The sequence below is a fragment of the Anas platyrhynchos genome, chromosome 3 (assembly GCF_047663525.1).
Source record: "Anas platyrhynchos isolate ZD024472 breed Pekin duck chromosome 3, IASCAAS_PekinDuck_T2T, whole genome shotgun sequence".
NCBI lineage: Eukaryota > Metazoa > Chordata > Aves > Anseriformes > Anatidae > Anas > Anas platyrhynchos.
The window spans coordinates 34,799,431-34,813,479 of NC_092589.1; the positions used below are offsets into that span (position 1 = coordinate 34,799,431).

Sequence of the window (14,049 nt, forward strand, 5' to 3'; positions counted from 1 at the left end):
GCTGCCTTCAAGCAGGGCCGGGGCACTGCTGTAGCAGAGACAAAACAGGAGGAAATTCCCCTTTTTGCCACCATTTCTGGTTCAGCATGAAGGCTGTGGGAGGCTCGGGTGGCTGCGAGCGGTGCCGCGGCTGTGCCCTTCATAAAACTCTGGTTGCAACAGCAGGACAGGCAATAGAAAGACCATCTCTTATACACATCTGAATAAATACAGCCCGCACCCTGCGGGGTGCAGCCAGGTGTGGGGGGGAGAGAGAGAGAGGCAGGGCAGCGTGAGCTACGCATGCAGCGACTGGACAATCACAAGCGGCCGACGGGGCGCGTGACGACACAGAGAGGCGTGTGGAGATTCACTCGGACCGGGCTCTGGTGCTCCGGGAGCCAACGACGGGAGGTGAAATGTGTGAGGAGAGCCTCGGGGCAGCTCAGCGGAGGCACGGGGGCTTGGTGGGTGCGTGCTCCCCGTCCCCAGTGTGCGTGGAGCCAGCGCCGGCGCTGTCCTGGGCAGGAGCAGGCAGGGGAGCCCAGCTACATCTCCGTTTCTGCTAGGAGGCTGTCGCCGAGTCCCGACGTCATCAGGACCATCTGGGAGCTGGGAGCTGTGGTGAGAGAGGGAGAAAACCATGAGATTTTTGGGTTGTGGGAGAGCGCGGAGCCAGAGGTGAGGATGAGGAATCTCCGACACGTTAAGTGCAGTGGTAGCGGTCCCGCTGACCCAGCTGTGCCTTTAGGCAGCCCCACACCTCTGAACCTGCAGGCACCGAGCACCTTCCCAGCTCCACAGCCAGCAGCCAGCTGGGGTGAGCTGCACGCAGCCCAAACCCACACGGGCAAGCAGCCGTTTTGTGGTGGTAGAGGCCTGGAAATCCTGATCGTGTGCACTGTGAACGGAGGGTTTGTGCAGCCCTCCCTCCTCCACCTGGCTTCAGGAAGGACCGGGGCAGTCCTCGGGCTCGGGGATGGCACAGGGTGCTGGCCAGGAGCTCGGTGACTCCCCCTGCCAAGGGAACTGGCTGCAGGGAGGATGGGCACGCATACCAAGAAGCCAACAGGGCAGCAGGAGGCTTTCTAAACCACAGAAAAAGTGTTTTTCCTGGATGCAAAGGGGGGGAGATAGTTAGAGCCCTTGTGCTTCAGATCCAGACCTCGCATATTCAAAACTGCACAGGGGGATCTCTGTTTTGGGGATCGGTTTCTGGAAACTGGATCCCAAACTCAGCCAAAGCTGCCAGCAAAGGAGGTTTATGGCTCTAACAAACGAAGAACCAGATGTTGTGAGGCACTGGGAGTGCTTGGGCTTGTCTGCTAGCCTGATATTAGTATTGTGAGGGAGGGAAGGACAATTAGAGATGTAAGGTGAAAAAAATAAAAAATCCCAAACCACCAAGCCAGCAGAATCATGATGTAGGCATGGCGATGCACAATATTATACACACAACAGGCAATTGCTCTTCCCATCATGTACCTTATTTTCTGTTACAGGCCCCTGCACAGGCAGGCTGTGGCACCTGGCTCACCCCTCGCAAGTTTAGGCCACAGAGATAGGAAAAGCTGCTCCCGTGCCTGTTCCAGGGAGGTTCTGGAAGCGGTGAGGAATGACACGAGTTTTGGCTAGGATGTCTGGCAAAGGCCCCTGAGATCTTGAATGCTCCTGCCCTTGGTTTTAAGGCTTTGCACAAAGATTTAATTCCTGCAGCATCAGGAGAAACGCCTCTGAGGTACCGCTTCTGCTCTTTGCTGCATTGTCCTTGGAGGTTCCCTTTCCAAGCAGAGCTCAGCCCAACGCTGCTTAACGCCAAGGTCGCGGCTGGGGGCTGTCTGGATTGCAGCTCACAGGGATGAGGGACCAACCCCACCACGAGATCAGTGGCACTAGAAACACCCCAAACATCCCTATGGCCGTCTGCCAGCCCCACCAGGCCAGGCCCCAGAGCTCTTACTGTTCTGGCAGATCCAGGGGTTCTTCTCCCTGGCCGTGACTTCGCGAGCCTCTGTTTCCTCCTCTTCCTCGCCCTCCGAGAGCAGGTCAGAGATCTGCTGCTGCAGCTCCGGACTGATGTTGTTCTCCGCCAGGATGAGTGTCCGTAGGGCTGTGGGGTAATTCTCCACCATGTCCAGCAAGGTCTGGGCAGAGAGCGAGATAAAAGCAGGCTGACGAGCAGCACAAACAGCAGCTAGGTTCAACAGGAAGAGTTTCAGCACCCTGCCTCCCCACAAGCTCCAGCCCTCCTCTTTTTATCTCTGCCATCCTTCAGCTTTGAACTCCCTTTGCCAGACTTTTTGAGGACTTCTCATCTTTCTGTGGGGAGAACTGAGCCTGGATTTCCTGGTTCTGCCCGAAAAAGAGACTGCTCTACACCTGCTGCTCCCACATACCCAGACAAGGCCCCTCCTACTGCTGGGAGCTGCACATGGACCTCTGATTCTCCATCACGGATCCAACCCCTTACTTCTCCCAAGAAACCCAAACTACAGGCAGAGCTGTGTGACTTTCTCTGCTGCCTTGGGGGAGGCCCAGGAGCCCTAGGTAAGAGCTGTGCACTCAGCCAAGTTCCTCCTGTGGCTGAGTGCTGTGAGCCTGGGGAAAGCAGCAGCACCTCTGGGTGCAGGGAGGGAAGGGGATGTGTGTGGAGTCTGGAAGGGGCAGGGAGGCAGGTAGAGGTCCTGGTGCCCCTACAGGTGGCCAGGACCAATTTCAGTGGGGCTTCAGTGATGCCGTAGAGTAACAGGTTTCCTTACCTGGGCCGACTGGTTGGTAAGTCCTGTTCCCTCCAAATCCAGCACTTCAAGGGTTCGACTGGAGGCCACAGCGACAGCGAGCATCCCTGCTACCTGGTCACCTGGAGGAGAAGCAAACCAGGGCTGTCGGCAGTGCCAGCCTTCGCTCACATATCCCCCCTGCCCTCGTGGGGCTGGGGGTGTCACGGAAACACCCTGGGGCCTTCACCGCCCTGGAGAGGGGCTTCATTTCCAGCAGGGAAGCGAGGTGGGAAGCGCCCAGCCTCTGCGCTGGGTAGGGAGGCCCGGCCTGGTCTCCTCCTCACCACCTTGCAGCAGAGCTGGAGAGAGTTGGTTTCTATGGCAACCCATGCCAGCCTCTCCTCCTCCTCCTCCCTTCTCCGGGAGAAGGGAAGGGGGGAGCAGGGGGATGCTGGGCTTCTGCCGAGCTGACATCAGACCACAGGGCAGAAGCAGGGGGTCAAACGTGATGGCAAACGCAGGCAGGGCATGTGGCCACGCCGCCCAGAGCAGCGAGGCTGGCTTCCCGACTGCCAAGGGTGCTTGGCAGGGTGGATTCACTGCTGGGAACCAGACAGGACCAGTGCAAGGTCCCCATCCTGCTGGGGAAGCTCTGCTGCCCACGCAGAGCTCGGCCCCTGGCCACCCAGCAAAGCAAACTGCTTTGCTGTCAGAAGCCTGGGAAGGCAGGAGTCAGTCCCCTGCAGTGTCCCCTGCTCGCCCTCCCCGGTCCCCCAGCTTACCCAGGGGGTTGTAGTCCAGGTTCAACACTCGGAGCTGGGAGCTGTGAGCCACCGCAATGGCCAGGCGGCCCCAGCCTTTGCTTGTGACACCCGGGTTGGCGCTCAGCGTTAGCTCTTTGAGGCCTGGAGAAGAGAGAGAAGCCAAACCAGAGCCTGAGGATCACCAAAGCAGCCGGAGGGGAACTAGTTCAGCTAACCAGAGTAGCTCTGAGTCGTGTCCCCTGGACTCCGACAGGTTACAGGGTTTGGTTTGCTCCAACAAACATCATTTTTTATATTATTGCCTTCCACAGTGTCCCTTTATCTGCCCCTGCTGTGACTGCCCCATTTCTCTGCTCTCACAACCTGTGCTCTGCTTACCCTAAATAGCAAGCACAACCGAGACAAGGGCTGTGCGAGGCGACTGACTAGAAGGAGGCGGCATGAGGTGACAGGTCAGAGAGAGGATCACAGGGACGGTGGGCTCTGAAGCCTGCACCTAGGAGTGCTAAGCCACTAAGGCTATCACCAACCATCTACACACCCACCGAGTGCACCCAGAACTGGGGACAATTCTCAGGCGCTGACAGTGAACCAAGTGCTGGGGTAGGGGGTACGCCATATATTTATCTGTGGTCATTATCAACACATAAACAGAAGATAATAAATGCAAAGCCCAAGCTCTCCTCTCCTCCAGTTTCACATGCTGCTGTCATAAAGCAGAAGCAACCTGTTGGTCTCTGAGCAACAAACTGCCAGCAGGACAGATCAATAGCAGAAAGCCCACGCCTGCCCAAGGGAACCGGTCCTGTATCGCTTGGCTTTTCTGCTGTACTGAAGTCGGGAAAATAAATGCCTGAGCCCAAACTACAGAGCCTGCTGCTCCCAGGGCTGAGGATTTACTGCTGCATGGAAAAGCTCCGCTGGTTCCTGTGCAGCCCACGGCTCCTGGTGCTTACCTGACTTAGCCCCATCGGGTGGCAGGAGCCCACAGATCAGGTTGATGCCTTCGTCCCCCAGCATGCAGTCTCCTAAATCCAGAGCCACCAGCGAGGGATGGATGGAGAGCGCCGGGTTGAGGAGGGCCAAGCCTGCATCCGTCAGGGGACTGCCATGGAGGCTGCGTGGGTCAAAGGGAAAATTACCATGGAGCTTTCTAGGGGCGAGCTGACCCGGTGGGGAGCGAGAAGTGGGTGAAGTGAGGAGGAGGAGGGGGACAAATCCCAGTGTCAGGCAGGGAAAAAGCCTCAGGAGGGCTCTGCAGAGGGGGCCAGCCAGCAGCTATGGAGCCTGGCAGGGACGAGGGGGTGTGGAGGGCACCGGCGAGGCTCAGGTGGGTGTGGGGGAACCCAGGTTTTTGGGGGATGGGGCTGAAACCGTGCCAAGCAGGCGGGAAGGGAGGTAGCCCGGTGAAGGGCGAGGGGTGAAGGCAATGTCAAGGGCATTTCTCCCCTGACGAGACGTAAACTCTGGGGAGCTGCCGGGCACCCCGAGCAGCATCACCCGGCCGGGGATCGCGGCTACTCACAAGAGGGACTGGACGGAGCGGTTGGTCTTGAGGGCCTCGGCCAGCTGCTTGACGCGGTTGATGTTGGAGACGATGCCCAGGTTGAGGTTGAGCTGGGCGAGGGAGCGCGACTCGGCCGCCCCCCGGCAGACGTGCCCGAAGTCCCGCTCCGACAGCTGGCAGCCCCGCAGCGACAGCAGCCGCACCGAGTTCTCCCGCAGGCTCTCGCAGATGTCCCGGATCTCGGCTCCCGACAGCGTCTCGCCGGAGATCTGGATGGAGCCCGGCAGCATCTTCCCCAGCCTCGGGGAGCCGCCGGGGCTCGCAGCGAGCTCCGGCCACACCGCGGCCCCGGGGGCGGCCCCGGGGGGCTCAGCCTCACCGGCGGCCGCCGCCAACAGCCGAGGGGGGAGCCATCGGCGGGGCGGCTGAAGGCGTTGAGCCGGCCGGGGAGCTCCGCCGAGCCGGCAGCGGCCAGAGGGGGCCGGGCGGCCCCGCTGCTCCCGCCCCGCTCCGCCCGCACCTGCGGGGCCGCTCCGCCTCCCCCCCGCCCCCCGCCTCCCGCCCAGCCCGCCCCGTCACGGCCCCGCCGCCATTTTGCGCCCCGCCGCCACTCGAGGCCCCTGAGGGGTGTGGGGTGAAGGGTGCCCGGCCCCGCGGGGGGGGGTTGGGGTCTGGGGGGGGGTTTGCTCTCTCCAAACTAAGCCGATGTCTTGAGGAGAGCAAAAGCTGGAGCAGAGTGGGTGGTCCAGGGGTTGAAACCTGTGGAGAGGATGAAATTTGCGCTTCCACAGCTGGCCAGATCGCTATAGCGGGCTGTGGTGTGGTGCTGAAGTAGGTTAATTTGTGTATTTTCCCCTCAGAAGGGCTCTGGAGCACATCAGGAGAAGCAGAGAGAATCAGGCCATTTATCGCACTTCTGCTGGTGTTTTGGGAAAAAAAAAAACAAAACAAAAAAAAAAAAAAACACCAAATGTGTGCCTGCCAGAGCGAGGGGGCTGTGGAGATAGGCGGATGTTTCCTCAGGCACTGGGGACATGGCTGTGGCAGAGACAGGCTGCTGGTAAAGGAGAGACCCTGCCCTTCGTCACCAGCCCTGCTGCGTGCCAGGAGGCGGCTGGTGAAAGGTATTGGGGCTGGGGAAGTGCCACAGGTTTGCCCCCCTCAGCAGCACACAGCCTCAGCCCGGTGAGAGATGCGAGGGGCATGCCTGACCTTCTTGTGATTTGGTGGTGCAGGTTGGAGGGATTTGCTCCCTCTTTCCCCTCTTCTGGCAGTGCTGTGCTTGGAGAGAGAGATGAAGCAGGGCCCTTGTCGTTTCGACTCCGCTGAGCCGAAAAAGGAAGCCAGTGATGTGGAAATTAGGTTAAACCACATAAGTAGGCAGCTTTCTGCACGTAACTAATCTGTTAAGGAGAAAGCCTGGCTGCTGCATACAGCAATGCTCAAGTGAATTCCGATGCAGTGGATAACTGAGGCGCAAACCCGGGCTCCTCTGCTTTGTTTGCAGGCCAGGAGGAGGTGGAAAGCGAGGAGAAACATGGGGTATGCAGGGGGACATGAAGCAGTTTTCTTCCTTCTGAAATGAAGGAGCAGGTCACCTGAGCCACAGGGTTGTATGTTATGTCCTGGATGAGGCCAAGGGAGAGAGCAGATAAGCTAGAATTGGATATCAACTTTAAGACTTTGGCTTCAGCATCTAATTTACCAAACAGGTGTCACCCTGCTTTTTGAGTAATCCATTGCTGCTCTTCAGGGCTATCTACATATGTCTCCTTGTTTTCCTGTTGTATAGGGGTGCATGGACTCACTCCAGCATCTGCAAGCTGCATCAAGAGCAGACGGCAGGCCTGGCAACACATCTGCGTTGGGATATGCACAGCAGCTGTATGCAGCCATCAGCAAGGTCCTGGTGCAGGTGGAAAGGATCTCCTGGTCTCTGAGGTCATTAAATGGTCCAGGTGAGAGCGGGATCCTGTGTGTTTCAGGGCTGTGAGTGGCAGAGAGTGAATGTCAGGGTGCTGAGCAGGGGTATGACCAAGTAAACAGCAGCTGCTGATCAGCACAGGTCGCATGGAAGGCTGCACTCAGTCTCACCTCACGCTCACCTCCGGGCAGTAATTAACCCATGCTTCATTCAGCAAGGCTATTATTAGAGAAGCACTTGGAGGAGAGCCCCTGGGACGCGTCCCACTTCAGTCGACAGCAGCAGCCTCAAAGCACTGCTTAGGGCATCAGGCTGCTTCTGGAGTCCTAGCACTGGCATCTTCGCTGCCTGTCGTCAGGTGCAGCAGCACATTGAGAAGACAAACGTCCTACCTTGATTTATGCTCAAATACACTGGGAAAAGTGGCACAGGAGCTAGTGGTTGTGGTTCAAAGCCTTGGTTCACTAAGCCTCATCAAAGGCTGTGCAGAGGCAGATTTGGCAGTGGTGTTTTGTGAAGGATTAGGTATTACTTCCTTGTCCACGTGCAGTTACCCAGCAGGTATGAGGAAGGTGGTTTATTGTTCTCCTCCTGGGGTGTAAGGACAGAGCTGACTCCCCAGGTGGATGTCATTAATTCCTCACACGCAAATGGAGAAAAACAGTGGGTGACAAGCAGCTAGAGAGAGACTAGATGTAGGGAGGAAGACAAATGGGAGAACAAACAGCCTACTTGTAACCCAAAACACCACTAGGGTGACAGGAAGTGCAACAAGGAAAGACTCTAAAAATGGTCAGTCTTCCAGGCACTGCAGAGGAGAGAAGGAGGCCACAGCATGCTTTAATATACATATATATTTCTTCTTTCTAATCTGGCAGCCTTGAATGTTTATTTCAGCTTTAATAAAAAAAAAAAAAAGGGCTTACACAGCTCTTGCAGCATTACCCTTCCTCAAAAGCTGTGTGTGTGCAGGGGAATTATGTCAGATTTGCTGCAAGGGAGGAGGGAGAAGATGATTTTTGCTTTGTTGCAGGAGCCGTAGAAGAAAACAAAGGCATTAAAGGTAGAGAGAGCCTGGTGTGATGGAGATGTGAGGTTTGTGCTGGTAGCTAGAGGCCTTGAATAAGCACCGAGGTGCCCTCCCACAAAGCCTTGACTGAGGCAGTGTGTGCAGCACGCTCCGTGGAACTGCAGCACATATGCGTTTTCCTGCAAAAGCGTGTCTCCCTCTGTCAGCAAGAGGGGAGGCTGAATCTCTCAGCGCAGTGCTGAACTTGTGGCAGCACGGAATATTTCAAGCTCCAGCTGCTGCTGCACAGACAATAAATTGGGGCTGGGGAAATGGGGTAGAGCAAGCCCCACAGAATCTGATGAGGGTGTTTTGTCATTGCCCTGGTCACCTGTCCCCAGCTGACAGGACACGCAAGCTGCACAGGGGCAGCCTGAGGACTTTCCTCACTGCTGTCTCCTGTGCTTTGAGTCAAAACCCAGGGCCCAGCTTCATCCCTCTGACCCAGTGACGTGGCTGGGTGTGGGAGGGGGGCATAGGTCTTCTCTGACGGTGCGTATAGATCAGCAGTGATAGCGTTAGGGTGATTTTTCTTTATCTGGAATTATGCTGCTTGCAGTCATCTGCCTCCTTTCCTTCCCCTCTGTCTGGACTTGGAGAGTTTCTTCCAAGAGAAGCAGCCAGGGCAAGAGGCACAAGTCAGGAAATTAGAAGCCAACCTCCCGTGGAGCTATAAAGAGGGAAAAAGCAGGCTCACGCAGCATTACAAACTGACGCTTCCATTTGTTAAGTCTGATAGTTAATGGGATTTCCAGGGGCTGACAGTGCTTCAATTGCTCCAAAAACCATGGGGGATATTGGCCCAAATGATTTGATTCCCCAAGCAACTTGCTCTGAGGTGTGTTCTCCGGCCAAAATAAATGTGGGGGCGTGGAAGACAGTGAGAGAATACGTCTGCTATGTACGTGCTGGGAGATGAGCTCCGTGCTCCTGGAGGGGGAACAAATCATAAATTCAGGAATAAGCAAAGCTGCAGAAGGGAGGTTTATGACTCAAAATGCTTAAGTCCTATCCGGTGATGTTTTTGTTTTAACTGAAGCAGGCGACCAGCCTGTCCACAGCAGCTGGTGCCGTCTTCGTGTCATTCATTGCACTGTGGCTCTAGTCTGAATGCCCACAGCCATGTCCTCCCCCACCAACAAGAGGAAGGGGCCAAAGAGAGCAGCTCTGATACGCTGCCTGCCTTGTGGGCTGTTCTCCTTCCCCGTTCCTGCTGGAGCTTTCCTGCATCAGGCTGCTGGATGAAACTGTGCCCGCTGCTCCCCTTGATTAATGGGAACACTGCTGTGGGAGAAGAGTTTGACAGAGCAATGAGAGCAAGCTGCACGAGGGTGAATGACCCTCCTCAACAGAAATATCTACAGGTGCAGGGACAGATTTCTAACGTACACAAGGGACAGTGAGGTGAGACAGCAGCTTGGACTACGTGAAAAGAGAAGGATCGATCTGGAACACGACAAGGAAGAGAATATGGTAAAAAAAAGCATACTACTGCTGAAAATGTGCAGTGACACCAAAATTCATGTGCTTTTTGTCCAAGACAGGACTTGAAACATTTGAAGTAGGACAGCACAAAAGTGCAGGAATCCTGCTTTGAGCCTAGGACAGGGTGGATCAAGATGTAGAGACCCCGCACCACTCTCCCTTTACATAGGTAGGCTCAAACGTAAGACATCGTTCAGCACCAACATCAATTTAATTCTTCTCTCTTCGGGACAGGAACAGAGCAGACAGCCCTGGGGTTACATGAGCGAGTGGAAAGAGGGGTAAGGGACAAACCGAGCTGGGGAATCCCAGCTGAACATGCAGGCGACAGAGCCACTCTACTCAAGACAGCCCCGAGCTGGGTGGCAGAAGAGGGTAATCCTCCCGAGTCACTGAGGTGCTGTCCACTCAGCTGCTCACAACTGCAACCCGATGGACAGGTCCGGGAAATCAAAACCAAGTCTTAACTCCTGCTGTTCTGTCCTTTTCCTAAGAGGCAGCAGGTTCCTCTGGCCCTATGCAGCCCCAGAAGTAGTGAAGGAAGCGAGTCCGAGACTGTGAAACTACAGGGTCAACGCGACGGCTTTGGCTGTTGTGTTCAGGACAGCGTTAGGAACAACTGGAATGTCTCTGGCGACTCTCTGGAAGGGCGGCATGTTGGGTCCTTCCAACGTGTCCAGGATGCCTGCGGGGAACAGCAGAAAGGGGAGAAGGGCAGGAGTTAGCTCAGAGGCAGGTGAACCTGAAGGTAGACACTGCGAGAAGTGTAAAGCCTCCCTCCACCTCATTCCAGCACGCATCCTGCTCTTAGACCAACTGTTTGCTTTTCTGTTGAAATACCCTTGCGGGCTTACAGCAGGAGCTGCAGCTGGGGGTGCGATACGGAATTTGTATCACTGCAATGCCAACATGAGCCGTGGTTGGCAGGAAGCACACATACTGCTGCAAGTGCTCTCCAGCTCCTGTCAATTACCCTCTCCAGCCTGAAAATTGGTCCTGGAGATCCTTGAAGAAAATTGCTTCGGCTATATTCTACCCTGTTTCATGTGCTAAGAAGTTGCAGATCAGGGCTCAGAACCTTAGCCCTGAGAGCAGATCCAGGAAAGAACAGTGTTTATCTCTAAAAGGACTTGAAATGCTATGCTGTAACCCTAAATTATGCAGATTTGAATTTATTTTTTTTTTAAAAGGGACTAATAGGAGAAATACTACAAGAAAGAGAGAACTTGAATCTGTACAGCCTGGTAAATAGCACTGACTGCAGGAAATGCAGGTTCTGCTGGCTGTGTTGTACAACACAAGCTCTAACGGCGTTATGCAAAGAAGGAATATTTTTGTGACATGTTTCCTGATCAGGATAAAGCAGCCTGATTTCACCAGCGCTCAGGAAGGGACCAGACATCTGCACGAGAGCAGTCATTGCAGCAACTCTTCACTTGTGGGTAAAGACAAAGCTTTGTGCTGCACAACTAATGTCTTTAGTACTAAATTCAGCACACGGAGACTTTCCCATGTCAACCCCCTGCCCTGCTTTGACAGCTTCTGCTAACAAAGCTGGTGCTGCTCGATTTTGGGTGTGAAACTGGCCCAGGTGCCCTCAGGTCAGGTCCACCCTGCCCACAGGGGCTCCCTTTGTCTTTCTCTTGCTTACCTTCTACCACCTTGTGGTAAGCAAAGTGCAGATAGAGGAGGAAAAGCATATGCAGAGCAGCAAGGGTCCCGCACAGGATGAGCCGCTGGGTGTGCCCCACGGTGCGTGACACCAGCACAGCAACCTAGGGGAGAGGTGGAGATCAGAAGGTTGGAGACCAGGCAGCTGCTACCTCAGCCTCTGGTGCTGCAGTCAGGAGCACACAGGAGGATGGGCCAAGTAGCGAGAGCCAGTGGAAACGGCGCTCAGAGCCTTTTTCCCAGTCTGCACCAGCAAATTCAGAGTAATCTGACTTTGTCTGGGTAAATTCATCTTGCCCTATCTCACCAGGAGTTCAGGAGGCTCAGGCAGGAGACATTTCCCTCCCTTTTTGGTCCCCAGAAGAGGAGGGCTTCAGGCTGCCTGTCACTCACCATTCGTAGTGTAGAGAGTCCACCGACGACCAACCAGAAGATATAGAAGAGGGAATGGAAGTGGATGTTATAGGTGACAAACAGAGTGATGCAGTGGCCAAAAAGCCCATAGCCCTGACAAAACAAAAACAGCCACATTATAAACGTCACTCTCACACAAATGCTCACTGAGCACGAGCAGCCTATTCCTGCAACGTTTCACCAAAGCAAAGCTTTGCAAGCCACTCCTTCAAGAGTCAACCATTTCCAGGTTGTCCCAGTGCAACGCTGACTTACAAAGACTTTTCCAGAACAGCTCACAGGCTACCCTCCCACTGGCACACCGTGCAGCCCCCCCCATCTTGGCGCAGCCCCCCCATACGTACCAACAGCGACAGCATCTGCACCATCGTGATCTGGGCGTTGCACAGATATGCCAGGAAATAGATGAAGGAGGAGACTCCCAACCAGTAGCCAAAGCAGGTGCCGATAGCCGTGCCCATCAGCGTGCCTTCCCTCTGCGGAGACAGCGTCAGGATGAAGAAAACTCAGAGAAGTGGCCTGCCAGCACCCAAATTCCACCCTGAAGTACCCAGAGCCTTTCATAAGCATTATCAAATAGCTGGCTAGCAGCATGCAGGACACCACACGACCTACACCCCAGTTCTCCCAGCAGAAGAGCATCAAGACTTTCTGATGCAACGTTCCTCCCCTCCCTGAGCCAACCTGCTCTTCCTCAGATCTAAGCTTTTCAGCCAGGTGCTATTCTGTTATGGGAGGTTTCCTTTCCCTTTTTACTATCATTTTGTCCTTCCCAAACCCAATCAAACCCCAGCTTATCACTGAGACTCGCCGTACAATGATGGTGTCCGAGGTCTTCATCCCGTGCAGAAGGATGGCCACCAGGGTGAAAACCAGCATGAGGGGTCCGTAAAGCTCACCTGCAATCTTCTACAGGGGAAGAGAGAGGGAGGAAGGTTTGGTCAGTGCTCCCGGCTACCAGGCTCCCCACCCCAGGTGACATGACGATTATCTTGGGTAGTTTGTCACCTGAGAAGTAACAGCAGTGCCACTGCTGACTGGAGCCAGACAGAACAGGCAGTCAAATTGGTGTTAAACAGAATGCAGAAAGGGGATAATTAAAATCTAGAGGTCTAGAACTGTACCAGAATGGGGTTAGTAACCACTGTAGGAAAGGGTTTACCATCTTTTACGTTTTCAGGGAGGTAAACACCTAGCAAACTCAAATCCTTAATAACGTGGAAGTTTTACAGGGTGTTTGTGGGACATTCACTCAGAGCATGGAGTCTCATTCAGCAAAAGAGAACTCACCTGTGGGAAATTAATCATCTTCACGGGAATCATGGACTCCAGCAGTCTGCGTCGCAGCAAAGCAAGGAGTGACATCGAAAGCAGGAATGAGAAGAGAGTGAGTAAGATGCTTCAGAAGCACCAGACCCCACACATGCATCACCAGTGCTTTCTGCCATGGCTTATGGGCCTTGTGGGAATGAGTCCTTCTAGGGGGTCACATAAGGTAACTAAAGAAAACCCTACTGTCAGCGGGTTAGCTTTGCTGGGGAGGATTCAAAGGTGATATTTAGGGATCCACTCAGGGATGAGTGATCACTGGGAGAACAGCAGGGTTTCTTCAGCCGGCCTCTAAAACTTGGCCTTTTTGGACAGCGCTATGGTGCCATCCTAGCAGAAGCCACGTAAGCCCTCTGAGTAGGCTGAAGATGTCCTAAAGCCCTTTTCACTGTTAAATTTTTCTCTGCTGAGCAGCTCAGCTGGTGCTAAGGGCTGCTGCTGTTCCTGGGTGCCCTGAGGACAAGGAGCGGGCTCCTCACGCTGTGTTTTTGTGTCGGGGCCATGCCCTGAAGCCCGCAGCCCACCCCACACGCCCTCGGGCAGGGGCTGCCCACCTGGCGCGCACTTGGACGGGCTCCACGTCGAAGTATGGCCGCAGGATATCGATGTTGGCATAAAGGCTGAAGGCTTTCGACGCTTGCCTCTTGCCCACCTGCCACACCTGCGGGGAGAAGGCAGCGGGCAGCAGCGGTGATGCCAAGGGTGCGCGGGGGGCCACGGCGGGTCTGGCCTCACCTGGTCAGCGACCTGCCGGCCGAGCTGCCCCCGCAGCCCCTTGACGCCCAGGAACTCGCCGTCCTCCTCGTCGGCTCCCCCCGCCTCGCCGTCGTCCTCCTCCTCCTCCTTCATGCGCTGGTGCATCTCCCCCATGTCCTCGAAGCTGGAGCCCGACGTGTCGTCCATGTTCTCCATGTCGATCACGGCGGAGCCGCCGCCCTGAGGCCGAGCCGGGGCCACACGGCGTCAGCCCCGCGCCTCTCCCTCCCCTCCCCTCCTCATCCTCCCGGTACCCACCTGCATGTTGTCCTCGAAGCCTCCCCACTCAGCGGCACCGCCCCTGACGGTGCCCGAGGGCCCGCTTCCCGGCCCGGTCCCCGTTCCCGGGGCCGCCATGGCCGCTGCTGTGAGGCGCTGGGGGGGCGGCGCCGCTCTGACGCGGGCTCTCGCGGGATGGCGGCGGCGCCATC

At 55.7% G+C, this 14,049-nt stretch overlaps 2 protein-coding genes and 1 long non-coding RNA gene across 3 annotated transcripts; 1 reads left to right on the top strand and 2 right to left on the bottom strand.

Annotated features, from left to right (window-relative positions):
* Nucleotides 1-165: 165 nt before the first annotated feature.
* On the bottom strand, nt 166-5,470 carry LRRC73 (leucine rich repeat containing 73). The gene is made up of 6 exons (XM_027453958.3): nt 4,989-5,470; nt 4,420-4,580; nt 3,482-3,604; nt 2,739-2,839; nt 1,940-2,123; nt 166-598 (listed from the first exon to the last, which is right to left on the bottom strand). Exons 1-6 carry the CDS (start codon nt 5,258-5,260, stop codon nt 528-530), a joined length of 912 nt encoding a protein of 303 aa, XP_027309759.1. The 5' UTR covers nt 5,261-5,470; the 3' UTR covers nt 166-527.
* Nucleotides 5,471-5,632: 162 nt separating this feature from the next.
* Nucleotides 5,633-9,484, top strand: LOC119716620 (uncharacterized). Its single transcript, XR_005264953.2, has 3 exons — nt 5,633-6,094; nt 6,763-6,928; nt 8,523-9,484. It is a non-coding gene; the product is annotated as an uncharacterized lncRNA (long non-coding RNA).
* A 156-nt stretch (nt 9,485-9,640) lies between these two features.
* Nucleotides 9,641-14,034, bottom strand: YIPF3 (Yip1 domain family member 3). The gene is made up of 9 exons (XM_027453962.3): nt 13,877-14,034; nt 13,598-13,798; nt 13,417-13,523; nt 12,824-12,869; nt 12,350-12,442; nt 11,878-12,009; nt 11,513-11,626; nt 11,100-11,223; nt 9,641-10,133 (listed from the first exon to the last, which is right to left on the bottom strand). Exons 1-9 carry the CDS (start codon nt 13,973-13,975, stop codon nt 10,012-10,014), a joined length of 1,038 nt encoding a protein of 345 aa, XP_027309763.2. The 5' UTR covers nt 13,976-14,034; the 3' UTR covers nt 9,641-10,011.
* Between the last annotated feature and the right edge of the window lie 15 nt (nt 14,035-14,049).